Source organism: Notolepis coatsorum (assembly GCF_963971535.1).
Source record: "Notolepis coatsorum genome assembly, chromosome: 16".
Lineage (NCBI taxonomy): Eukaryota > Metazoa > Chordata > Actinopteri > Aulopiformes > Paralepididae > Notolepis > Notolepis coatsorum.
In genome coordinates, this window is record NC_140180.1 from 3525415 (window position 1) to 3550922 (window position 25508).

The following is a 25508-nucleotide window of genomic DNA, read 5'->3' on the forward strand; positions in this document are numbered from 1 at the left end:
GTAGGGGTGTAACGGTCCCGCGAATTTACGGTACGGCCGTCACGGTGCGGTACGCGCGCGCCCATGCCACGAATACGCCCCACAGCGCAAACACACCCACATGCAGGCACTCGCGAGGTCCGTGCGAGAACAGTGTGCGTGGCCGGGCACACCGAGCTCAGACTTCACAGCGGGCGAAAGTGCACGGAGGAGAAAGTGCACGGAGGAGAAAGTGCACGGAGGAGAAAGTGCACGGAGGAGAAAGGCACATTCACATTTTCTCGAGCAGGATGAATATGAACTACTTGAGTTGTGCTTCAGGAAGGGAACCCTTTTGTTGTAGCAGATTTGATTTGCCGAGCTTGGGAGAGAATGCAGAATACTTTGTTTAAGACCGAGCTGTAGTCTGTGTTTAGATAATGAAATGTAATGTAATAATGGAACTCTGCAACAGTATTTCTGGTCTTATAAATCCATGAGGGTCGGTCACTTTGTGCGCATGATACGAAGAAAATAATAAATCAATCAATCAATCAATCAAAAAAACAGTAGTGGGAGAATTTTTCTTTTAAAAACGGTTGTTGAATCTGCAAACGGTTGTTGAAGGAAACCGATCCAATACAGTTGGCTTCTTCAGCCCCGTCCCGATGCAATGCGGGGGTGCAACGCCATGCAATTCAACAATGCAAACGTGTCCGTTGTAATCCTACCGTCTACACAACCGAGCTATGAGAGCTAAGAGGTTCCTGACTTCCTACCGAAGTCGGCCCATGTCACCCCACTTCTCAGGGACCTGCACTGGCTCCCCATTGCCGCACGAATCCGCTTCAAGGCCCTCGACCTGTCATATCGTGCGGCGAAGGGAACGGCTCCCGCCTACCTCCGGTCAATGGTCTCTAACTAGACACCCTCAAGACCCCTACGCTCTACATCTTCTGGCCGCCTCAGACCTACTCCTATCCAAGCTCCGGGAGGGTCATCAAAGAGAAGTCGCCTATTCTCAGTCCTTGCCCCACAATGGTGGAACGAACTACCCACCCCAGTTAGGACAGCCGAAACACATCCAATCTTTCACCGTTGACTAAAGATGCACTTCTTCAATCATTATTAAAAAAGAATTACCGGTAAATGAAAAAAATTAAAGAAAAAGAAATAACTCTAACTAACCGTACTGTCATGCACTTGTCCTAATATACTAACCTACACTGTAGCACTCAACACCTTGATGAACATTATTACTCAGCTGATAAGAGTTGTACCCTTCCTGATGACTTGTCGTACAGAACTTGTAAGTCGCTAAATGACAAAATGTAAATGTTAAAGATGTACATTCGAACAGCCTTCTACACAGTAGGCTTTAAAAAAAAATCACGTGTTAGTATAGGAAAACATGAAAACGTATCTCCTTTCAAACAGGCCACGGTTTAACACATTGTATTTTTATTTATATATTTGTAAGTACCAACACAAACAAAGGTAAAAAGCGACCGCCAGTCCTCGTGCCTGAGCTCTGCCACAGCGAGCCCGTGCTTCTCCATACGCTCGACCGCGAGCTCTCCAGGTGCGTTACGGGTCGATCGATGACCCCGTCGTGTGTATTCATGCGGCTGTGTAAAGTAGCGATGTGCGTTATTTTGCGAACAAGTCCACATGTCGCGTGTTTTCCGCCGATTCGACGTCCTCTGCGAATTAACGGGGGGGAGAGGAGCGACAGAAAGGAGCCGTAGAAAAGTTTTTTTTATTTGAGCGAGGGGGCGGGAGGAGGGCGGGATAACGGGCAGAGACAGGAGGCGCCCCCCCCCCCGTAATGATGAGCTGTTAATAAAAAAATTGCCTACAAGATCATATACAACAAGCTAAAATAACGCTGGGTTTAAAATAAATGTACAAAAAGAGATACACACTTTGAGTCTCTTGGGCAAGTCTCTTGCCTCCGAGAAGGTCGCGCGGGGATGAAATAATATGTACAAGTCCTGGAGAATAAAAAGGTGCGAGGTCCACACAGTGTCCTTTCCTCCTCCGTGGAGTCGAGTCGAGTCGAGTCGAGTCCGCCGCGGATCACCTGACGATGTTGCTCTGGATGAACTGCTGCAGCCCCTGGAAGCCGTGGTGGACGAACAGGTACTCCAGGTACCAGCCCCACTGCTTGGACGACTGGGCAGAGAGACACACAGACGGCACTCGTTAGCAGGGATTTTTCGTTTTTAGTCGAAAAATATATATATAATAATTTTGTTTATAATCTTTTATTATTACTATTATAAAAACAATTTAAGTGAAGCAAACCATTCTTATTTAACTCTTTTGACGGCCACAAGCTTTCCCCATCATCAATCACTGACTAGCGCCAGCTTTTCGTGACCATTTTCACGATATTTCACGATCTTTGCGGAGCTATTGTATTATTCTATATTATAGCCATGGAGACAATAGTATGGCTCATTTGACAGACACCATTTCTAGTCCAACAGGTAAAAAAATAGTTTGTTGTTCAGTCCAGTCTCTACTGATCCCTTTCTATCAAGAGTACTAGGTACTGCCACCTGGTGAGATTCGATGGGCATTGCAATTCCAACGTAGGTAAACGAGCCAGGGACACCTGGAGTGATCCAGATGAACGTTTAGAACGGGGATCAAAGGGGAAATATCAAAGGATCTAAAAACATATTATTACGTATTATTTTGGCGCTCAAGCATTGGCGGTGAAACACGTAATATTAGTTTGGCCCGTCAAAGAGTTAATACATTTTTATATTTAGAGGCAGCCTAATTTTCAAAGCCTAATTGATCTAAAAGATGCACATGCTACCATTTCTGTTTGTTTATTAAAACCGGTTGATAGGCCAATGCAATGCTGTTATTATTGTAGGCTACAATGGTGAACAGTGTCATTTTGATTTATTTGATTTACAGTCAGCTGAGCCGATCAACGCTCTGAAGGATTATCTGAACTTCAGATTCTCAAGTGCCTATTTATGTGCACTTTGATTTTAATGATCCATTCTATTAAAAAGAATAACTGAATTGAACCGAAACTGAACATTTTAACTGAATTTAAAATAACAATTTCGTGTTTCGTATTTTTTTTTGTGTGGGGGGGGGGGGGGGGGGGGGGGGGGTTCGAATATTCGGTTTTAACACATTGACTGCGTTTTATGTTTTTATTTTTAATTATGATACTAGACAGTCCTGTTGACCTTCTGTATGGATTTTGTAAAACTGTGACGACGATCGAATCCCGACAGGTGGCAGTCTCGCCTACCTTTTGAGTAAATCTTTGCGAGGGGGGGGGGGGGGGGGGCAGCCGGCTCGGCAGCAGCTCTTGGCAGAAACGGCAGATCAACTGTTATTTGCATGAATCATGTCCAGTCTATATTCACCCGGTATATCCGCGCTGATCCTTTGTACACAAGACAAGAGCTACTGGACATTGGTTCACATGTGGGATTACTGGATATTTCCATATTTTCCGATGGACCGAACGACATGGTCAGACCTCCGGGCACACCGGGTCTGTTTACAACGTCTCCCCGGACAAAGAGGCCTCGTACGCGGACGAGGGGTCTAAAGCAGAGGTCGGGCCGCAGAGCTGGCGAGTGACTGAGGCTAGCTCTGGCTCCTCATAGCGCCGCCCCTTTCCCAGGCTCCTTCCTCGCAAATTCGCTGGCACACAACGTGGACGAGGTACGTTTATGGATTACAAATACATGAGTCGAGTTGTCAAACTCTAAATCTCACCGCCGGGCCAAGACAGGCGCATGGATTCACAAAAGACGCGATGTCTCGCTTTCTAGAAAAATTTGCATGCATTTTGGGGAAATTGCCACTATTTAGGCTGGGGTTGTGCAGGAACGTTGAGAGTATAAATATAAGCATTTCAAATTAGCCATAGTATGTCTCCATGGCTATAATATGGAATATACGATGGGTCTACAAACATCGTTAAAAAACGGTCTGAAACGCTGCCGCCAGATATTAAAGATGGAAGAACAGCGTGGCAGTCAATGAGTTAAGAACAGTAGACTATATATTTTTGTATCTACTTTTTCTCCTCCCTTTTTTCTGTAGTTTTCTCCCATCCCAATTTTAGTCGTTATGCCAATTCCCCCCTCCCCTTCCTGGTCGTTGCGTGCATTTGCCCCCCACTTGCCGGTCTAGGGAGCCCTGAAGTCTATCACATGCTTCCTCCGACACATGTGGAGACAGCCAGCCGCTTCTTTTCACCTGACAGCGAGGACTCTCACTGGGGAGGTGTAACGCGTGGGAGGATCACACTACCCTCCCCCAGATCCCTCCCTCGCTGTGCAGGCGCCCTGACCGACCTGTTTTCAGGAGTCGCTGTTTACAACGACCAGGACCCGCCCCACCAGCTTTCCCACCCACTGACACTGCCAATTGCGTCAGTATGGACGACCGACCAAGCCGGAGGTACCGCTGGCAGTTGGATTCGATCCCACTTAGGGCTGCACGATTAATCGATTTTAAATCGAAATCGCGATTTGGAATGATGCAATTATCAAATCGCAAAAAAAGAATTTATCGCAAATATTTTTTGACATTTTTTTTTCAATTTATTTAACTAGGAAGTCCCATTGAGATACAAGATCAGTTTGGGAGAGGGAAGTAAGGGGTTTTAGATTGTGTTGTTGTGAAGTTTAGACTTCAGAGAGGGAGAGTAAAGTACAGAAAAAAAAGGTACCGTTGGGTACCGGTATCGATTCCCAGGTAAAAAGAAACATTTTTAGGCTTGGTGTCCCGAAAAGACCCACCGCGTAGGCAAGGCGCATTTTACAATAAACCTCTGTGGGGCTGCTTAAAAATATATATATTATAATCGCAAATTTAATCGCAATCGAAATATCTGTCCGAAAAATCGCAATTAGATTATTTCCCAAAATATCCGCGGTGGTAGACAGACTCTTAGTCCGCTGCGCTACCCGGCCGCCCTAACAGTAGACTATTTGAAAATTATTTTGGTCAGTGATGCACATCCCTATTGGTTAGACCGGCCAGAAGCACATTCCTATTGGTTAGACCGGCCAGAAGCACATCCCTATTGGTTAGACCGGCCAGAAGCACATCCCTATTGGTTAGACCGGCCAGAAGCACATCCCTATTGGTTAGACCGGCCAGAAGCACATCCCTATTAGTTAGACCGGCCAGAAGCACATTCCTATTGGTTAGACCGGCCAGAAGCGCATCCCTATTGGTTAGACGGGCCAGAAGCACATCCCTATTGGTTCGACCGGCCAGAAGGCGTGGACGAACAGACACTCCAGGTACCAGCCCCACTGCTTGGGTGACACAGGCACACAGACAGCGTTCACTATAGACAGGCCATGGGAAGAATTCATTAAAATGTTGAAATGAGTGTCTCGTCTTGTGTTCTGATCTAGTCAGCATATATACCTTTAGCTTTCACAAAAAAGAAAAAGGTAGCCTATTGATTGTAAAATAACACATTCATTAACAGTAATGATTATATGTCAACTTGATCGATGAGACAAGTGATTTTGTTGGATGGAAATGTAACACTGTGCTTGAAAAACTTGTTAAGAGTTTATTTGCAACAAGGGGTGGGACCTGATCAGCATTATTGTTGCTTCCTATCCCTTTTCGGACAAAAGACCGTTTTGTTTATTATTGTATCTTACTTTATTGTATTTTTCTTTTCACAGCAAATTATCTTTGTATTTAAAAAAAATTATATATATATATATATATTTTTTTTTAAATAAATATCCATTGATATTTCTTGTTCGAAAATATACTATTCATTCATTCATTCAAAGACGTCTTGTGATCACATGGGATTGTGATCACGAGGGGTGCTGAAAACTGCATGAAATATGAATGACACACATCGGCACAGTGGCACATATTAACCCTTTCACTGCCACACGACAGAAGGTTAGCCCTTTGCTATCACACAACCGACGGCGATGCTCCATCATTAGCATCATTAGCTCCGCATCCGCAGAGCTAATGATGCTAACGATGGAGCATCGCCGTCGGTTGTGTGATAGTAAAGGGCTAACCTTCTGTATTGCCACAGTGAAAGGGTTAACCGGCTGTGCCGTGTGGCAGTGAAAGGGTTAATATGTGCCACTGTGCCGATGTGTGTCATTCATATTTGACACAAAGATGATAAGCGGACCCTTCGTACCCGTATGGCGTTGAGGTCCACGTCCCTCCTCTCGGGCCAGCACTGATAAAGAGAGAACATATTAATATTATTCATAGTTAACCCCACAGAGTGAATCTCAGCACAACAGCGTTGGCATGAAGAAAAAAGAAAAAAGGGTGTCTGTATTATTAAACATGACTGCACGTCTCATGCTGCAGTCCCCATGAATAATACAATGCACTTCTGTATTAATGGGTCTTCTACGAAAGATACATTAATACTACATTTATCTTCTTCTTCGTCCCGGCCTTAAGGTTAATTAACCGGAGGGCACGGCTGCTCTCTGTAAAGAACCAGGGACCTCGCTGCACGGCCCAGGGATCAGCAGCAGCCGCGTTTTCAAGGCGAGTTTCAAGCTACGCCGACGATGTGATACGATATGTTCCGGTCGAGCGGGACTTCGTTACGCCGCGGCCAAACCACATCCAGCGTCTTTGTGCGCGAGGTCGTTCAGAAAGTACAACTTGATCATTCTTAACACAGCTGGGTTTCTGCAGGTTTCAACAAGTTACATTTAAGACTTTTTTAAGACCTTGTAACCCTTAACCCTTTCCACTACCACACTACCAAAAGGGTCAACCCTTTCACTGTGACAATACAGAAGGTTAATAATAACCCTTTCACTGCCACACCACGACACAGGGTCAACCCTTTCACAACCACACTACATAAGGTTAACCCTTTCACAACCACACTACAGAAGGTTAATAACCCTTTCACTACCACACTAGATGGGTTAACCGGTCTATAGATACACATACGTCTGTCTCAAGACTTAGTCCTGCATGTAGCAACAAATGCGCATGTTGGGTGTGAATTTATGTGTGTGCCGTTATCACTACAGACTAGGGCTGACCCCGATTAGTCGATTAGTCGGTCGAAAGGAGCCGTAGTCGACTGGCCAACCTCTTAGTCGAATATAATAATTTAAAAAATAATAATAATTTATCATTCTTTCCAAAAGAAAAGAGGCCTAGAAGCGCTAATGGCGCACATACCAGAGGCTAACTGCCTACGAAAACAGGCACAGAGGCACTGAAAGAGGATTTCACCATCTAATGAACACACTAGACTAGACAAATATCAAGATGTATCCATCAGTGGACCAATTGCATGCTTTCACAGAGGACAAGAAGCCTTCAGTCGACTCCTTCAGACATTAAGCACCCCCCCACAGCCCAAATGGAATGATACAAAATAAAATAAAATTTAAAGAATTAAAAAAATGTATTAAAAATATTATATATATTTTTTTTACCAATAGTCGACTAACGGCAAATTTTGGCCAATCATAGTCGACCATCCAAATCCTTAGTCGGGGACAGCCCTACTACAGACTGTAATAATTGTGGAATAGTACTATAATGAGCTGTATGTGTAATGAACCAAGCATCACACTGTAATGTACCTGTACTTTACTCAAATACTTTTCAATAGCCCTCAGATACAGTGTTAACCCTTTCACTGCCACACGACAGAAGGTGAACCCTTTACTATCACACAACCGACGGCGATGCTCCATCATTAGCCTCATTAGCTCCGCGGAGTGTAGTGTGGCAGTGAAAGGGTTAACCGGCTGTCGTGTTAGAAAGAGAAGATAAGGAGAGAGAAAGAGGAGAGAGAACGAGGAGAGAAGAAAGGAAGAGAAAGAAAGAGAGAAGGGAGGAGAGAAAGACAGAAATGAGGAGAGAGAGAGAGAAGGGGAGGGAGAAAGAGAAGATAGGAGAGAGAGGAGAGAAGAAAGGAAGAGAAAGAAAGAGAGAAGGGAGGAGAGAAAGACAGAGATGAGGAGAGAGAGAGAGAAGGGGAGGGAGAAAGAGAAGATAGGAGAGAGAGGAGAGAAGAAAGGAAGAGAAAGAAAGAGAGAAGGGAGGAGAGAAAGACAGAGATGAGGAGAGAGAGAGAGAGAAGGGGAGAGAGAAAGAGAAGATAATGAGAGAGAGGAGGAGAGGAAGAGAGAAGGGAAGAGAGAAAGAGAAGATAAGGAGAGAGAGAAGAGGAGAGAAAGAGAGAAGGGAAGAGAGAAAGAGAAGATAAGGAGAGAGAGAAGAGGAGAGAAAGAGAGAAGGGAAGAGAGAAAGAGAAGAAGGGTTAATGCCACCGCCACCACAGAGACCCACCTGGCGGTGGAAGCGGACGGCGTAGCCGAGGAAGGCGGGGTGGTGGATGAGGTTGAAGCGGGCCTGGGGCTGGGGCACCCCGGTCTGGGCCAGCAGCGCCTCCCCCAGCTCCAGGGCCGTGCCGGGCTGGAACATCTTACTGTTCCACAGGCAGTTCACCATGAAGGCCTGGTACTGGTTGAACTCCTGGTAGGTCTGACGGCTGATGTGGAAGGCCCCCCGCTGGGAGGAACGTGAGAGAGGAGAGAGAGGGGGGTTAGAGAGAGAGAGAGAGAGAGAGAGAGAGAGAGAGAGAGAGAGAGAGAGAGAGAGAGAGAGAGAGAGAGAGAGAGAGAGAGAGAGAGAGAGAGAGAGAGAGAGAGAGAGGAGGATTAGAGAGACATGGAGAGAGAGAGAGAGAGAGAGAGAGAGAGAGAGAGAGAGAGAGAGAGAGAGAGAGAGAGAGAGAGAGAGAAGGATTAGAGAGAAGGATTAGAGAGAGATGATTAGAGAGAGAGAGAAGGATTAGAGAGAGAGAGACGGATTAGAGAGAGAGAAGGATTCGAGAGAGAGAGAATGATTAGAGAGAGATGATTAGAGAGAGAGAAGGATTAGAGAGAGAGACGGATTAGAGAGAGAGAAGGATTCGAGAGAGAGAGAATGATTAGAGAGAGAGAGAAGGATTAGAGAGAGAGAGAAGGATTAGAGAGAGAGAGAGAAGGATTAGAGAGAAGGATTATAGAGAGAAGGATTAGAGAGAGAGAGAAGGATTAGAGAGAGAGAAGGATTAGAGAGAGAGAATGATTAGAGAGAGAGAGAATGATTAGAGAGAGAGAGAAGGATTAGAGAGAGGAGGATTAGAGAGAGAGAAGGATAAGAACGAAGGATTAGCGACAGAGAGAGAAGGATTCGAGAGAGAGAGAGAGAGAGAGAGAGAGAGAGAGAGAGAGAGAGAGAGAGAGAGAGAAGGATTGGAGGTAGAGAGAGAGAAGGAATAGAGGTAGAGAGAGAAGGAATAGAGGTAGGGAGAGAGAAGGAATAGAGAGACAGAGAAGGAAGAGAGAGAGAGAAGGAATAGAGACAGACAGAGAAGGAATAGAGACAGAGAGAGAAGGAATAGAGACAGAAAGAGAAGGAATAGAGAGAAAGAGAAGGAATAGAGACAGAAAGAGAAGGAATAGAGGTAGGGAGAGAGAAGGAATAGAGACAGACAGAGAAGGAATAGAGACAGAAAGAGAAGGAATAGAGGTAGGGAGAGAGAAGGAATAGAGACAGACAGAGAAGGAATAGAGACAGAGAGAGAAGGAATAGAGACAGAAAGAGAAGGAATAGAGGTAGGGAGAGAGAAGGAATAGAGACAGACAGAGAAGGAATAGAGACAGAGAGAGAAGGAATAGAGACAGAAAGAGAAGGAATAGAGGTAGGGAGAGAGAAGGAATAGAGACAGACAGAGAAGGAATAGAGACAGACGGAGAAGGAATAGAGACAGACAGAGAAGGAATAAAGGAGAGACAGACAGAAAGCGAGTTAAGCCACTCTGCGTGTCTAAGTATCTTGTGAATCTCGTGCCTCGCTGGGATACTACGAGACCTCACCACCATCCATGATCGCTAACGCTCGCAACGCTTAGGAATTCACACGGCGTTTATAACGGGTTAATTTCTCTTGATAAGATTCGCCGAGAGACTCGGATGAGCACATTGGATGTGGTTTGAATAACAGCTGAAGTGGCAAAGAAAAGAGTATTTTCAGGCCTCGTGTTGAGTTAATCAGTTATTCTTGAAGGGTACGATTGACTGAAGACGTTTTACAAAAAGGTTAAATGTGTTCCTTCGCCGTCTGCCTCCACCTTGTTTCATTTATATTTTTCCAAGATAAATATGATTTATTCCATTCATGTCTGTTTTTTTTATCACATTTTGTCACACAAAACAAATAGCACGATGAATGATCTAGCAGAGGTAAATGGCAAATATGAACCATATATGCTGTCTGGATTACGTGTAATTGAGATAAAGATAATATCTGTTTTTTTTTTATATATGTGTGTGTGTGTGCATGTGTGTGTGTTTGAGTGTGTAATATATAAATATATATGTGTGTGATATATATATATATATAAATATATATTATGTGGCCTCGTCAGCAGCCTTGTACTGTGCACAAACTGAAAACATTGACAGCGAGAAAATAAAGTGTTTTCCTTACCTCTGAATTATTTTCTCGACTCCTGGCTGAGGTTAAATTCATGTTGTACCTAAAGAGTGGCGAGGGGGGGAGGGAGGGAGGGGGGGGGGGGAGAAGAGCAGTGAGAAAAAGCAACCTTGTTCTCGATGGCTTGTCAACATCTACACTAACATGCACTTTCCTGCAACATAAACATGTTGAAAATGCATTCGACATCGTCAGCACTAGCCGAGCGGTAAAAGAAACCTTGTGAAATATACATCGGCCTTCCAGTCTGCCAGTCCACTCTTGAGGGCCATTTGCCCACCGGCGCAACACGCCCCTTTAGCGCCCTCTAGCGGCTCGGGTGTGCATATATTTTTTAATACAATATATAGATCGTATTAAAGCCCCTATTTGTTGCCCGTCGGTTGCAGTACTATAACTGTTTTTATAGTAAATATGTTCTGAAACATTCAAACTGTGATAATATGAAGGAGAAAAAAACGATTCAACACTAATCCTACAACGGATTAGTCTATCTACTGTATCTACCGGTATCTGTAATCATGGTGATGATCATAAACCAACTTGGGGCGCGAAGAGAGTGATCTGCACTCCAAACAATCTACAAAGCCCTGTTTGGAAATCCTATGAATTTGGTCGGTAGACGGTGAAAATCATGAAACCTGGAGACAAAGAAGGTATTGTCTTGGAAAATAGTATCATGTCCATAGCTGTTTCCTGTTCCACCCCAGGTGAAAATCTGCATAAAATGTATACCTAGGTAAATGGAATATTGCTCCACTTCTACAAGGGCTATTTGCATATTCTTGGTATCTAGGAACATCTATGGACCTCAATGAATGTATTCTCAGTGTCAGAAATATTGTGTCTATTACTAGGCTTGCTTAAATTGTGATGAAACAAAGGAAAATATGAATTATGATTTTTCTTTTCATCTTTGACAGTGAATAAAACCATGATAATAATGACCAAACTTAAAAAAAACTGCCACTGAGCTCATTCAGTACCCTCTTGAGATCATGTGTACACAAGATCTAAGGAAATTAATAAAGGGAAGATGATCAAATTGAAGGTTTTGTATATACAGTACTGAATTCTCCCATCCGGACCAATGCAATTTGAAATATTATTATAGAATATAGAATATATGCTTATACATTACCTTATTATAGCCAATTCGCACATTTATATATATATATACATATAGTATCTTTCAAATGGCCGAGTTCAATTTGGATATAGTATCACCAGGCTTGCATAATAACAGATACTGATATTTACTGTAAACGACTACTATTTTATTTCCCCCACAGTATAACCATTTTGTATCTAATTTCAGATCTAATTCTTCCTACATGATTACAATAGTGTGGAGAAACTGACTGCGTTTCAATATTTGTCAAAAACGTTACCTTTTGTAGCTTATTATCGCGAATCATAACAATTATTGATATGATTCATTCAGAACGCTGAACTTTGAACCACCATAGTGGACCACAGGAAGTGTAGAACGGAGAAATTCCAACACTGAACGATAGCTAGCGATGTCCTCTTCAAAATGGCCGCAAAAAGATTCCAATTCCCATGGTTCAACATTTCCATTTCCATTTCCGGGTCAAAAAACGATTGCAAAATAAAAACTTAAAATGATATAAATAAATACACTTTTAACCTATTGCTAAACTATTGCCAACCTAACGTTTTACATTCTACATGTATTTGTGACATAGTAGTGATAATAATACTTGAAAACGGTTGATTTTAAAATCATAAATTATTTTGCATCTTTATAAAAATATTAATATATGATAATAATGTCAAAAGGGGTCGGTACCGTCCCCGTGGGGTGGAACAGGTTAAATACATATTCTCTGTACAGCCTTGACTACAGCTCAGACACTAGGGGGCGACAGTCTTAACACTTTGACTGCCGGGACCCGTCTTTAGACGTCTTTCCTGGCCATGCTAAAGTTGCCGGGGGACGCTGTACAGCGTCCTTATATCAATATTTCAAAAATCTGCGATCGGATTCATAATGTCCCTCCGCTGGCCTGAGATCCACCAGCAGGACCCACTGAGCTCTCTGGCGGTTCAGGAGCGCCATCTGGTGGCCGATCGGCGCAACCGCTTAACAGGAAGCGCAGTAGAGGTTTTGCTGGTCGGCCCTATTACTTCCGGGCACTCGTATAGGTTCCGGCATTCTAGCTCGTCACACTACATAGCGATCGATTGCCAATAACTCGATAAACAACATGATTTGGACGTATATACCATTATACAAGCTGGAGATGGACCGGGTAATAATATATCCCATAATGATAAAATTTCTACTCGACGATGATCGCCCAACGGCGCGCGGAGACTGGGGTGAGTTTCAGCGTGTAACGTTACCGTCTTCGATAATAACTGATATTATCAACATTTGACCCACATTAGATGATTGGTATAACGCTGCCCACGGAATTATAAACGCCCCCTCGCCCATCCGGTCAACATCAGATGACGTGTAGTAACTTCTAGAAGTACGTCTAGTTGGAATTTTTTATATCGCGCTGATTGCCATCAAACTGTATTTCATCATCAATATAATGCATTTGGGGCTATATATCACGTTCTGGAGAAAGCTGCAGAAAGAGATGAAAACATACTTATACATTAGACCATACTTTACTATGAATATGTGAATGAAAAAGTTTAACGTTGCTACACAATGAACAATACATATAGGACTTTGAATGGGCCCTAATAATGGCAATGTAGCAATAGAATTTAAAAAGTTATAGCCCTGCAAAGAAGGGGACTTTCTCCATAGACAAATAGCGCTGGCAATCTATGGTATATCATTAATTTAACCTTAGGCAACCAAAGTGTTAACAGTGTTCTTAAAACAACAGCCAAGGCCCAGGAGGTGCGACATGTGGCCTCGTCTCCAGTCTCGTGTGAGACACGACAACACCTCTAAACCCATCTTTTGTTTCAAAAATGTCATTTAGCCAAATCAGCAGCACGGCTGTGAGTGTGAGTCTTTCACCTTTTTACACGTCTAGCTTTGGCATGGATTGATTGTTTAGATCGCTAGCACGGCTAACAAATGCAAATATATTGTAGTCTGCCCCGTTGTTCTGACCAGGATTACGTTCCTTTCTGCTTCGGGTCTGCGCGCGCATATTTGTCATGACGTTGTCTGTGAACAGGTCTATCGTGCTTCTAGCAAGTGGACAGCTGGTCTCGCTGAGACAGACGCCTCAGTCATGCAGGAACCGGTTTGCCCCCTTGTGGACATAACACGCAATAACACGGCCTGGAAGCTGGGCCAAATTCTGAAATGTAATTCAACAAATCATAATAATAAATACTTTAATGTGTTCGTACATATAATCGAATGTCATTTCCGGCCAATTGTGACAGCCCTAAAGTGCACTGCTTCTTGGATACCCATTATCATAAATCATACAGACACAGACATTATCATAAATCATTAGATTTATCAAGGGAGCAGGATGAGCCCATTTCTGATTCCAGTTCATTTTCATCATCAAATATACAAACATAAGTGGCATATTACACAGGGGTGTTTGGCACTCAACGAGAGAGACAGAGACAGAGACAGAGACAGAGAGAGAGAGAGAGAGAGGGGGGGGGGAAGAGGAGAGAAGAGAGGAAGAGAAGAGAAGAGAGGAAGAGAAGAGAGGAAGAGAAGAGAAAGAAAGAGAGAAGGGAAGAGAGAAAGAGAAGATAAGGAGAGAGAAAGAGGAGAAGAAAGGAAGAGAAAGAAAGAGAGAAGGGAGGAGAGAAAGACAGAGATGAGGAGAGAAAGAGAGAAGGGAAGGGAGAAAGAGAAGATAAGGAGAGAGCGGAGGAGAGAAAGAGAGAAGGGAAGAGAGAAAGAGAAGATAAGGAGAGAGAAGAGGAGAGAAAGAGAGAGAAGGGAAGAGAGAAAGAGAAGATAAGGAGAGAGAGAGAGAGGAGGAGAGAAAGAGAGAGAAGGGAGGAGAGAAAGAGAAGATGAGAGAGAGAGAGGAGAGAAAGAGAGAGAAGGGAAGAGAGAAAGAGAAGATAAGGAGAGAGAGAAGAGGAGAGAAAGAGAGAGAAGGGAAGAGAGAAAGAGAAGATAAGGAGAGAGAGAGAGGAGAGAAAGAGAGAGAAGGGAATAGAGAAAGAGAAGATAAGGAGAGAGAGAAGAGGAGAGAAAGAGAGAGAAGGGGAGAGAAAGAGAAGATAAGGAGAGAGAGAAGAGGAGAGAAAGAGAGAAGGGAAGAGAGAAAGAGAAGATAAGGAGAGAAAGATAAAGAGGAGAGAAGAGAGAGAAAGGAGAGAAGAGAGAAGAAGGAGAGAAGGAGAGAAGAGAGAGAAAGAGGAGAGAAGAGAGAAAGAGAAGAAAGAGGAGAAGAGAGAGAAAAAGAGGAGAGAAGCGAGAGAAAGAGAAGAAAGAGGAGAAGAGAGAGAAAAAGAGGAGAGAGAGAGAGGAGAGAAGAAAGAAGAGAGAGAGGGAAGAACGGAACAGAAGAGAGAGCTCACCTCGTCATGATGTGGGCCAGTCTGTCCACGGTGATGGGGTTGGTGGCCAGGATGGCTGGGTAGAACACGCCTGCTGGGGGCATGACCAGCAGGGGGAGCTCATACTTCAGGAAGATGTCACACACCTGGGGGGGACGGACGGACGAGCATCACAAATCAACCTCTCCACGCTCTGTCTCAGCGGTTTTCGCTGTTGCCTTCTGGCCGCCATTATGACGTTCCACCAAGTATAGGACCAACCGCTACGCAATACTTTTGTACCCTCGGCTATCAAGACTTTTAAACACAGACAGTAGTCATTTTAAGTAGCCTTTTACACTTAGTTGTCTGTTTTTACTTTTACTGGATTGTGTATTGCATGGAGTATTGCATGGAGTGTTGTTGTTGTCGTGCCATCACTGAGATGTTTTGTTTTTGTTAGGGATGTCCGATATTATCGGCCTACCGATATTGGCATTCAAATATAATATCGGAAATTATCGGTATGGTTTAAAAAAAAAAAAAAATTTACATTTATTTAACCTTTATTTACCCAGGCAAACAACTAAGAACAAATTCTTATTTTATTTATTGTGAAAAGTATGCATAATGTTGTGTTTTTTGGGGGGGAAACCCCGCATATATCGGTATCGGTTGATATCGCTATCGGAAATTAAGAGTTGGACAATATCGGATATCGGTAAAAAAAAAAAAGCCAATATCGAGCATCCCTAGTTTTTGTTGTTTGTTGTTTTTGTTACTCGTGAAGCTACAAATATGAATTGCCCCGTGCGGGATCAATAAAGTTGTCTGAATCTGAGGCCCCGTTTAGACGAGCGTTTTGTGAACAGAAACCGCAAAAGTCATCTTGCGGTTTCACTTTAAATTTTACGTTTAGACGAGCGTTTTGGGGTGGAATTCTCCGTGCAGACGACGCTGTAACGACGGAGACCCGCTGTCACACGATTAGGGATGGGTATCGTTAGGATTTTATCGATACTACTACTCTTATCGATACTGCTTAACGGTTCGGTACTTTATCGATACTCTTATCGGTTCTTTTTGATTATTTTTTTATGATTTTTATATTTGCAGTTGAGAGCATTGGTCATCTCCCTACAGTAAAGATTAGAAATGATTGAATTATTGTAAATGTGTGTGGAGTGGTGGGAATAGCTGCTTCAATAATAACTTATAACAACAACAGACAAGTTAGACAACTATGTATACAAAAAAACGATATACACTGAATGATTAGTTGTTACCTAAAGTCCTTGGACTCCACTGTAGAGAACGGGTGCAGGCCTTTGACAACACACTTTGTCACAGCCCTGTGACACTCGTTCACCCTATCCTCTGTCATCTTTCCTCTAGCTGCTAGGGAGAAAGGACTTTGGGTGGTGGAGGTAGAGGGAGGATGTGTGGTGGGCTCACTGGCCTGGGACACATTGGTGGCTGACGCCTCAGCTTGACGATCTATAAAAAGTTTTTAGATTGTAGTATTTGTAGCTAAACAATTATTTTGTTTATTAGCCTATTTGTAATAATTCGTTATTAGCCTAGGAAACTCCGTATCTTGGCTTACCGGCTGCAGTGGACGTGGATGCAGATGGACCACTGCGCGCAAGGCAGTCGAATACGGCGCATTTCTGCACACTAATATCATGTTTTGCCAACAAATGTTTTGATAGGTTGCTCGTATTGCCACCCTTACTGGCAAATGTTTTGTTGCACTTGTGGCAATGTGCATTGTCGGCATTGACCCTTGTAAAGTATATCCATACTTTAGAACGCTTCGCTCTATCCGCCATGATCACGACTCAGTGCATGCAGAGCTGCTGTCTGTGTGCAGAGCGCTATAGCACGGGGCGTCGGGGACAGAACTTTCATTAAGGAGTACCCGTATGTAGTACCCGTATGTCTATGTGTAGCACTAGCGAGCGACTCGCGAGGAGTGTGTGTAATAATTGACTCGCTGGCTGCGGCTCGCTTCTCGTGCAGAGACAGAGAGAGGATCGTTCGCAACTTTTAAATAATAATAATAATAATAATAATAATTTCTCTAGAGTATTGATAGCAGTACCGAGGACGTCGGAGCTTATAAATACTCCGGTATTTTCTAATATAGTACCGGTTCCCGTTCAAAACCGGGGTCCGGGGGGCATCCCTACACACGATTGGCTCATATGTCACATGACGTGCTGTGAAGACCCGCCCTACTCTGCCTCTGATTCGCAGACTGTGGATGGGGAATGTGATTGCACCAAAGCAGAGTCACTCACAGACAGTGGGTCCACTCACGCCGCGGCGGGACAGATTCTTGTGTATTTAACCCTTTCACTGCCACACGACAGCCGGTTGTGTGATAGTAAAGGGGTAACCTTCTGTCGTGTGGCAGTGAAAGGGTTAAAAGTACTGCCAATGTAGCCTTCAGGTGATCTCCGTTGATATAAGTCAGACATACTTGCTTTGTTTACGTCTCGGCTACTGGCGCATACCTGCTACCTGTGACGTAAGCAGTACGCGCGACCAGAGCCGTGACAACCATTTCGTCATCGTTTTATCAGATTTATACGGTTTAACAGTTTAGACGAGAGCCCAAAGCTTTTGCGTTTCTAGGAATTCCACCCTGGAAGGTAGTCTCACTTTTTTGCGGTTTCACCCCGTAAAAACGCCGTTTCCGTATAAACGAAAGGCACATCTGTACAAATATTTTTGCGGATTCACCTGCTAGCGTTTCCGTCTAAACGGGGCCTGAATCTGAACACACAGACAGACACACTCACACACAAATATTGTCAACATGATTTCAGTGTGTCTCGCTGCTTCTTCACGGTCCTGTTCTCTCTGAGAGCCTCCACTGACCGGCCCACTGGCTCTCAGCCGGGTGGCTATGTTGTAGACCCATCGTTACATTAGGGTCAAAGGTCAAAGGGTCCTAGGTGTGGCTCTTAGTTACCGTCTGGTAGAAGTCCAGCGTGATGTGCATCAGCAGGGCGTGGCAGCGCTCCAGCTGGAGACCCAGGCAGGCCAGGCGACCCACGAAGTCCACCAGCTCCAGGACCGAGTCTTTGAAGCCCGACAGAGTCATGTTCCTGAGAGAGGGGGGGGGGGGGGGAGAGAGGGAGAGAGAGAGTCATGTTCCTGAGAGGGAGAGAGAGAGAGAGAGTCATGTTCCTGAGAGAGGGGGGGGGGGGAGAGGGAGAGAGAGAGTCATGTTCCTGAGAGAGGGGGGGGGGAGAGGGAGAGAGAGAGTCATGTTCCTGAGAGAGGGGGGGGGGAGAGGGAGAGAGAGTCATGTTCCTGAGAGAGGGGGGGGAGAGGGAGAGAGAGAGTCATGTTCCTGAGAGAGGGGGGGGAGGGGAGAGAGAGAGAGAGAGTCATGTTCCTGAGAGGGAGAGAGAGTCATGTTCCTGAGAGAGGGGGGGGAGAGAGAGAGAGAGAGGCATGTTCCTGAGAGGGAGAGAGAGTCATGTTCCTGAGAGAGGGGGGGGGGGGAGAGAGAGAGTCATGTTCCTGAGAGAGGGGGGGGGGGGGAGAGAGAGAGAGAGTCATGTTCCTGAGAGAGGGGGGGGGGGAGAGGGAGAGAGAGAGTCATGTTCCTGAGAGAGGGGGGGGGGGAGAGGGAGAGAGAGAGTCATGTTCCTGAGAGAGGGGGGGGGGGAGAGGGAGAGAGAGAGTCATGTTCCTGAGAGGGAGAGAGAGAGTCATGTTCCTGAGAGAGGGGGGGGAGAGGGAGAGAGAGAGTCATGTTCCTGAGAGAGGGGGGGGGAGAGAGAGAGAGAGAGTCATGTTCCTGAGAGGGAGAGAGAGAGTCATGTTCCTGAGAGAGGGGGGGGAGAGGGAGAGAGAGAGTCATGTTCCTGAGAGAGGGGGGGGAGAGGGAGAGAGAGAGTCATGTTCCTGAGAGAGGGGGGGGAGAGGGAGAGAGAGAGAGTCATGTTCCTGAGAGAGGGGGGGGGAGAGGAGAGAGAGAGTCATGTTCCTGAGAGAGGGGGGGGGGGAGAGAGTCATGTTCCTGAGAGAGGGGGGGGGGGGGGGGAGAGAGAGAGTCATGTTCCTGAGAGAGGGGGGGGGGGGGGGGGGGAGAGAGAGTCATGTTCCTGAGAGAGGGGGGGGAGAGGGAGAGAGAGTCATGTTCCTGAGAGAGGGGGGGGGGCGGGAGAGAGAGTCATGTTCCTGAGAGAGGGGGGGGGAGGGAGAGAGAGGGAGAGAGAGTCATGTTCCTGAGAGAGGGGGGGGGGGGAGGAGAGAGAGTCATGTTCCTGAGAGAGGGGGGGGGGAGAGAGGGAGAGAGTCATGTTCCTGAGAGAGGGGGGGGGAGAGGGAGAGAGAGAGTCATGTTCCTGAGAGAGGGGGGGGAGAGGGAGAGAGAGAGTCATGTTCCTGAGAGAGGGGGGGGAGAGGGAGAGAGAGAGTCATGTTCCTGAGAGAGGGGGGGGGGGAGAGGGAGAGTCATGTTCCTGAGAGAGGGGGGGGGGAGAGGGAGAGAGAGAGTCATGTTCCTGAGAGAGGGGGGGGGGAGAGGGAGAGAGAGAGTCATGTTCCTGAGAGAGGGGGGGGGAGAGAGAGGGAGAGAGAGAGTCATGTTCCTGAGAGAGGGGGGGGAGAGGGAGAGGGAGAGAGAGAGTCATGTTCCTGAGAGAGGGGGGGGGGAGAGAGAGAGTCATGTTCCTGAGAGAGGGGGGGGGGGGGAGAGAGAGAGAGCATGTTCCTGAGAGAGGGGGGGGGAGAGGGAGAGAGAGAGTCATGTTCCTGAGAGAGGGGGGGGGGAGAGAGAGAGAGAGAGTCATGTTCCTGAGAGGGAGAGAGAGTCATGTTCCTGAGAGAGGGGGGGGGGGGAGAGAGAGAGTCATGTTCCTGAGAGAGGGGGGGGGGGGAGAGGGAGAGAGAGAGTCATGTTCCTGAGAGAGGGGGGGGGGGGAGAGGGAGAGAGAGAGTCATGTTCCTGAGAGAGGGGGGGGGGGAGAGGGAGAGAGAGAGTCATGTTCCTGAGAGAGGGGGGGGGGAGAGGAGAGAGAGAGTCATGTTCCTGAGAGAGGGGGGGGGGAGAGAGAGAGTCATGTTCCTGAGAGAGGGGGGGGAGAGGGAGAGAGAGTCATGTTCCTGAGAGAGGGGGGGGGGGCGGGAGAGAGAGTCATGTTCCTGAGAGAGGGGGGGGAGAGGGAGAGAGAGTCATGTTCCTGAGAGAGGGGGGGGGGGCGGGAGAGAGAGTCATGTTCTGAGAGAGGGGGGGGGAGGGAGAGAGAGGGAGAGAGAGTCATGTTCCTGAGAGAGGGGGGGGGAGAGAGGGAGAGAGTCATGTTCCTGAGAGAGGGGGGGGGAGAGAGGGAGAGAGAGAGTCATGTTCCTGAGAGAGGGGGGGGAGAGGGAGAGAGAGAGAGTCATGTTCCTGAGAGAGGGGGGGGGAGAGGGAGAGAGAGAGTCATGTTCCTGAGAGAGGGGGGGGGAGAGGGAGAGTCATGTTCCTGAGAGAGGGGGGGGAGAGAGGGAGAGAGAGAGTCATGTTCCTGAGAGAGGGGGGGGGGGAGAGGGAGAGAGAGAGTCATGTTCCTGAGAGAGGGGGGGGGGAGAGGGAGAGGGAGAGTCATGTTCCTGAGAGAGGGGGGGGGGAGAGGGAGAGAGAGAGTCATGTTCCTGAGAGAGGGGGGGGAGAGAGAGGGAGAGAGAGAGTCATGTTCCTGAGAGGGGGGGGGGAGAGGGAGAGAGAGAGTCATGTTCCTGAGAGAGGGGGGGGAGAGGGAGAGAGAGAGTCATGTTCCTGAGAGAGGGGGGGGAGAGGGAGAGAGAGAGTCATGTTCCTGAGAGAGGGGAGGGGAGAGGGAGAGAGAGAGTCATGTTCCTGAGAGAGGGGGGGGGGGAGAGGAGAGAGAGAGTCATGTTCCTGAGAGAGGGGGGGGAGAGAGAGAGAGAGTCATGTTCCTGAGAGAGGGGGGGGGAGAGGGAGAGAGAGAGTCATGTTCCTGAGAGAGGGGGGGGAGAGGGAGAGAGAGAGTCATGTTCCTGAGAGAGGGGGGGGAGAGGGAGAGAGAGAGTCATGTTCCTGAGAGAGGGGGGGGGAGAGGGAGAGAGAGAGTCATGTTCCTGAGAGAGGGGGGGGGGGGGGGAGAGAGAGAGTCATGTTCCTGAGAGAGGGGGGGGAGAGGAGAGAGAGTCATGTTCCTGAGAGAGGGGGGGGGGAGAGAGGGAGAGAGAGAGTCATGTTCCTGAGAGAGGGGGGGGGGAGAGAGAGAGTCATGTTCCTGAGAGAGGGGGGGGAGAGAGAGGGAGAGAGAGAGTCATGTTCCTGAGAGAGGGGGGGGGAGAGAGAGGGAGAGAGAGAGTCATGTTCCTGAGAGGGGGGGGGGGAGAGGGAGAGAGAGAGTCATGTTCCTGAGAGAGGGGGGGGGAGAGGGAGAGAGAGAGTCATGTTCCTGAGAGAGGGGGGGGGAGAGGGAGAGAGAGAGTCATGTTCCTGAGAGAGGGGGGGGGGGGAGAGAGAGAGTCATGTTCCTGAGAGAGGGGGGGGAGAGAGAGGGAGAGAGAGAGTCATGTTCCTGAGAGAGGGGGGGGGAGAGAGAGGGAGAGAGAGAGTCATGTTCCTGAGAGGGGGGGGGGGGGGAGAGGGAGAGAGAGAGTCATGTTCCTGAGAGAGGGGGGGGAGAGGGAGAGAGAGAGTCATGTTCCTGAGAGAGGGGGGGAGAGGGAGAGAGAGAGTCATGTTCCTGAGAGAGGGGAGGGGAGAGGGAGAGAGAGAGTCATGTTCCTGAGAGAGGGGGGGGGGAGAGGGAGAGAGAGAGTCATGTTCCTGAGAGAGGGGGGGGGAGAGAGAGAGAGAGTCATGTTCCTGAGAGAGGGGGGGGAGAGGGAGAGAGAGAGTCATGTTCCTGAGAGAGGGGGGGGAGAGGGAGAGAGAGAGTCATGTTCCTGAGAGAGGGGGGGGAGAGGGAGAGAGAGAGTCATGTTCCCTGAGAGAGGGGGGGGGAGAGGGAGAGAGAGAGTCATGTTCCTGAGAGAGGGGGGGGGGGGGAGAGAGAGAGTCATGTTCCTGAGAGAGGGGGGGGAGAGGGAGAGAGAGTCATGTTCCTGAGAGAGGGGGGGGGGGGGGAGAGAGAGAGTCATGTTCCTGAGAGAGGGGGGGGGAGAGGGAGAGAGAGAGTCATGTTCCTGAGAGAGGGGGGGGGAGAGGGAGAGAGAGAGTCATGTTCCTGAGAGAGGGGGGGGGGGGAGAGAGAGAGTCATGTTCCTGAGAGAGGGGGGGGAGAGGGAGAGAGAGAGTCATGTTCCTGAGAGAGGGGGGGGGGGGAGAGAGAGAGTCATGTTCCTGAGAGAGGGGGGGGAGAGGGAGAGAGAGAGTCATGTTCCTGAGAGGGAGAGAGAGAGTCATGTTCCTGAGAGAGGGGGGGGGGAGAGAGAGAGTCATGTTCCTGAGAGAGGGGGGGGGAGAGGGAGAGGAGAGAGTCATGTTCCTGAGAGAGGGGGGGGAGAGGGAGAGAGAGTCATGTTCCTGAGAGGGAGAGAGAGAGTCATGTTCCTGAGAGAGGGGGGGGGAGAGGGAGAGAGAGAGTCATGTTCCTGAGAGGGAGAGAGAGAGTCATGTTCCTGAGAGGGGGGGGGGGGGGAGAGAGAGGGAGAGAGAGAGAGGGTTGCCGTGGTGATGTGAAATCTCCCATGACAACACCGGTATTACCGACCTTTTACAAAATTACGCTCGATATCGGTCGAGCGCTCACTTTGATCTTTAACTCTATATCGGCCACATTGATCCAATGTGTCCGTCTGTCATTTAATACAATCTCAATGAGACTAGTATTATCCACGTGTTGGATGGACAGAGTTATGAAGTTATATTCCAATTTAGAAATAAACCAACGGACGGTGTCCGCCAATTTTCCGGATATTGTTTTCATTTTTTATTTTTTTTACATTTCTATAACCTTTATTTACCCAGGCAAGCAAGTAAGAACAAATTCTTATTTTATTTATTGTCAAAAGTATGCATAATGTTGTGTTAATTCCACAACAAGAGATATGTAATGTTAATTAACTGAAATTATTCCATTTTTGGGGGGGGGGGGGGGGGGGACGACCCTGCATATATCGGTATCGGTTGATATCGGTATCGGAAATTAAGAGTTGGACAATATCGATATATCGGTATCGGTAAAAAAGCCAATATCGAGCATCCCTAATACCGTTGTATTCGTTCGGTACACAGCCGTTCGGTACGGTACACAGTGAAACGGTTCGGTACGGACACCTTTACACCCCATTTGTCTCGTGTTGTATGTAGTATGTGACTAATAATAAGTCTATTGAATCTTGAGCCCAGCCAGCGCTGGCCGACGGAGGTGTGTGCGAGTGAAGCGTCTTCAGACCCGCGAGACGACGCCCCCCACTGCCTCTGTTTGCCCTTGGATCATAATTTCTCCTCCCTGTTCTCCAGCGCAATGAAAGAAAAAATAACCCAATCGGACGAGGTGCGCGACAGTTCATTATTATGCGTTCCAGAGGACACACACACACACACACACACACACACACACACACTTGATTGGAGGGTGAGGTAGGAGAGACACCAGAACTAGGGATGGGTATCGTTAGGATTTTATCGATACTACTACTCTTATCGATACTGCTTAACGGTTCGGTACTTTATCGATTTGCAAGAAAAAAAGACAATTAATTAAGAACAGAATCGACATTGCTTTATTATTTATAAATAAATATAATAAATTAATATAATTTCTTCAGCAACAATGTTTTAAATGTGTCTGACTCTGAATTATAGACTTTTTATAATAAACAACAAATTCAAAAGGCTAACAGAACTGCGACACTCGTTCACCCTATCCTCTGTCATCCTTCCTCTAGCTGCTACTGTAGGGAGAAAGGACTTTGGGTGGTGGAGGCAGGTAGAGGAAGATGTGTGGTGGCCCTGGGCTCACTGGGCTGGGTCATGGTGGCTGACGCCTCAGCTTGACGATCTATAAAAAGTTTTTAGATTGTATTTGTAGCTAAACAATTATTTTGTTTATTAGCCTATTTGTAATAATTCGTTATTAGCCTAGGCAACTCCGTATCTTGGCTTACCGGCTACAGTGGACGTGGATGCAGATGGAACACTGCGCGCAAGGCAGTCGAATACGCGCATTTCTGCACACTAATATCATGTTTTGCCAACAGATGTTTTGATAAATTGCTCGTATTGCCACCCTTACTGGCAAATATTTTGTTGCACTTGTGGCAACGTGCGTTGTCGGCATCGACTCTTGTAAAGTATATCCATACATTCGAGCGCTTCGCTCTATCCGCCATCACGAGTGCATGCAGAGGCAGAGCTGTCCGTGTCTCACTTCAGCACGGAGACAGCACCTTCCTTAAGTTAAGAAGTACCCGTATGTGTACGACTATCGCGACTCGTGAGGAGTGTGTGTAATAATAATGGCTCGCTGCGGCTCGCTTCTCGTGCAGAGACAGAGAGAGGAGAGATCGTTCGCAACTTTTAAATAATAATAATAATAATAATTTCTCTAGAGTATCGATAGCAGTACCGATGACGTCAGAGCTTATAAATACTCCGGTCTTTTATTTTCATTTTTTCAACAACATACATAGACAACATTCATAGACAATACACAGTACATAAATATAAACAAATAGACAAAAAATAGTAAAGAAAAAGTGTGGCATGGGTCCTTCGGTCCATTCTACATTTGCATTATTTATTTACATTTTTATTCATTTCCTTGTATCCTTTTCAAACCTCTGTGATGTCGTTACTTCCCCTCCTGTATTCTTCCATTTTCCCCATTTCCATTCAAACTTTTCTTCTTGCAGCCTCAGCAGATGTGTGATTATCTCCATTTCCTGTATCCCCTCTACCAACTCTATCCATTGATCCTTTGTCGGCATTCCACCTTGTACCACAGTTTAGTTAAAGCTTTCTTGGCTGCCACTATCAATATCTTAATCAAATATTTGTCTTCCCCTTGGATTCCTTCTTGTGACAGATTCCCCAAATACAACACTTGGCCTCCCTGGGGTATTTCCTATTATTTCATTTATTATCCCTCCTATCTCTTCCCAGTAGTGCCTTATCTTCTGACATCCCCAGAATATGTGTGTATGGTTCGCCCCTTCCTGTCCACACTCACTCCAACATGTTTTCTTTGCTGGTGTGTAATTGCCCTGTATTTCTGGTGTTATAAATAGGGCTGTCAGTTTATCGCGTTAATTAGATTAATTAATTACACAGCAAATTATCGCGTTATGAAAATTAACTCAAAATTAATTACAATTTTTTTTTTTTAATATATATAATTTTTTTTTGTATCTCATTCATTCCATAAGAATGTAGAATACACATTTACAGACTTTTTTTTAATATTGTCCATTTGCATGTTCTTGGTATCTGATTCTAGGGACATCTATGATTCTCAGGGAATGTATTCCCAGTGTCAGAAATACTGTGGGCTAGATCCACAAAGAATGGATTGCACGGTGCAAGGTGCACCCTTACTTACAATTCATTATGAATTGAAAATGGGGGACCCTGATGTAAACACGACGAA

The 25508-nt window shown here is 46.6% G+C and overlaps 1 protein-coding gene across 1 annotated transcript in view; it reads right to left on the reverse strand.

Moving 5' to 3' along the window:
* Positions 1-1410: 1410 nt before the first annotated feature.
* Positions 1411-25508, reverse strand: part of cenpi (centromere protein I) — a 56452-nt gene continuing 32354 nt past the window's right edge. Inside the window, exons 11-17 of the mRNA XM_084331384.1 lie at positions 24256-24289; positions 17915-18050; positions 14977-15101; positions 10474-10522; positions 8287-8508; positions 6146-6187; positions 1411-2133 (exon numbers count right to left, since the gene is read on the reverse strand). Of these exons, the coding sequence (XP_084187510.1) occupies positions 2038-2133; positions 6146-6187; positions 8287-8508; positions 10474-10522; positions 14977-15101; positions 17915-18050; positions 24256-24289 (704 nt within the window). The 3' untranslated portion in view covers positions 1411-2037. The remainder of the gene's footprint in view (positions 2134-6145; positions 6188-8286; positions 8509-10473; positions 10523-14976; positions 15102-17914; positions 18051-24255; positions 24290-25508) is intronic.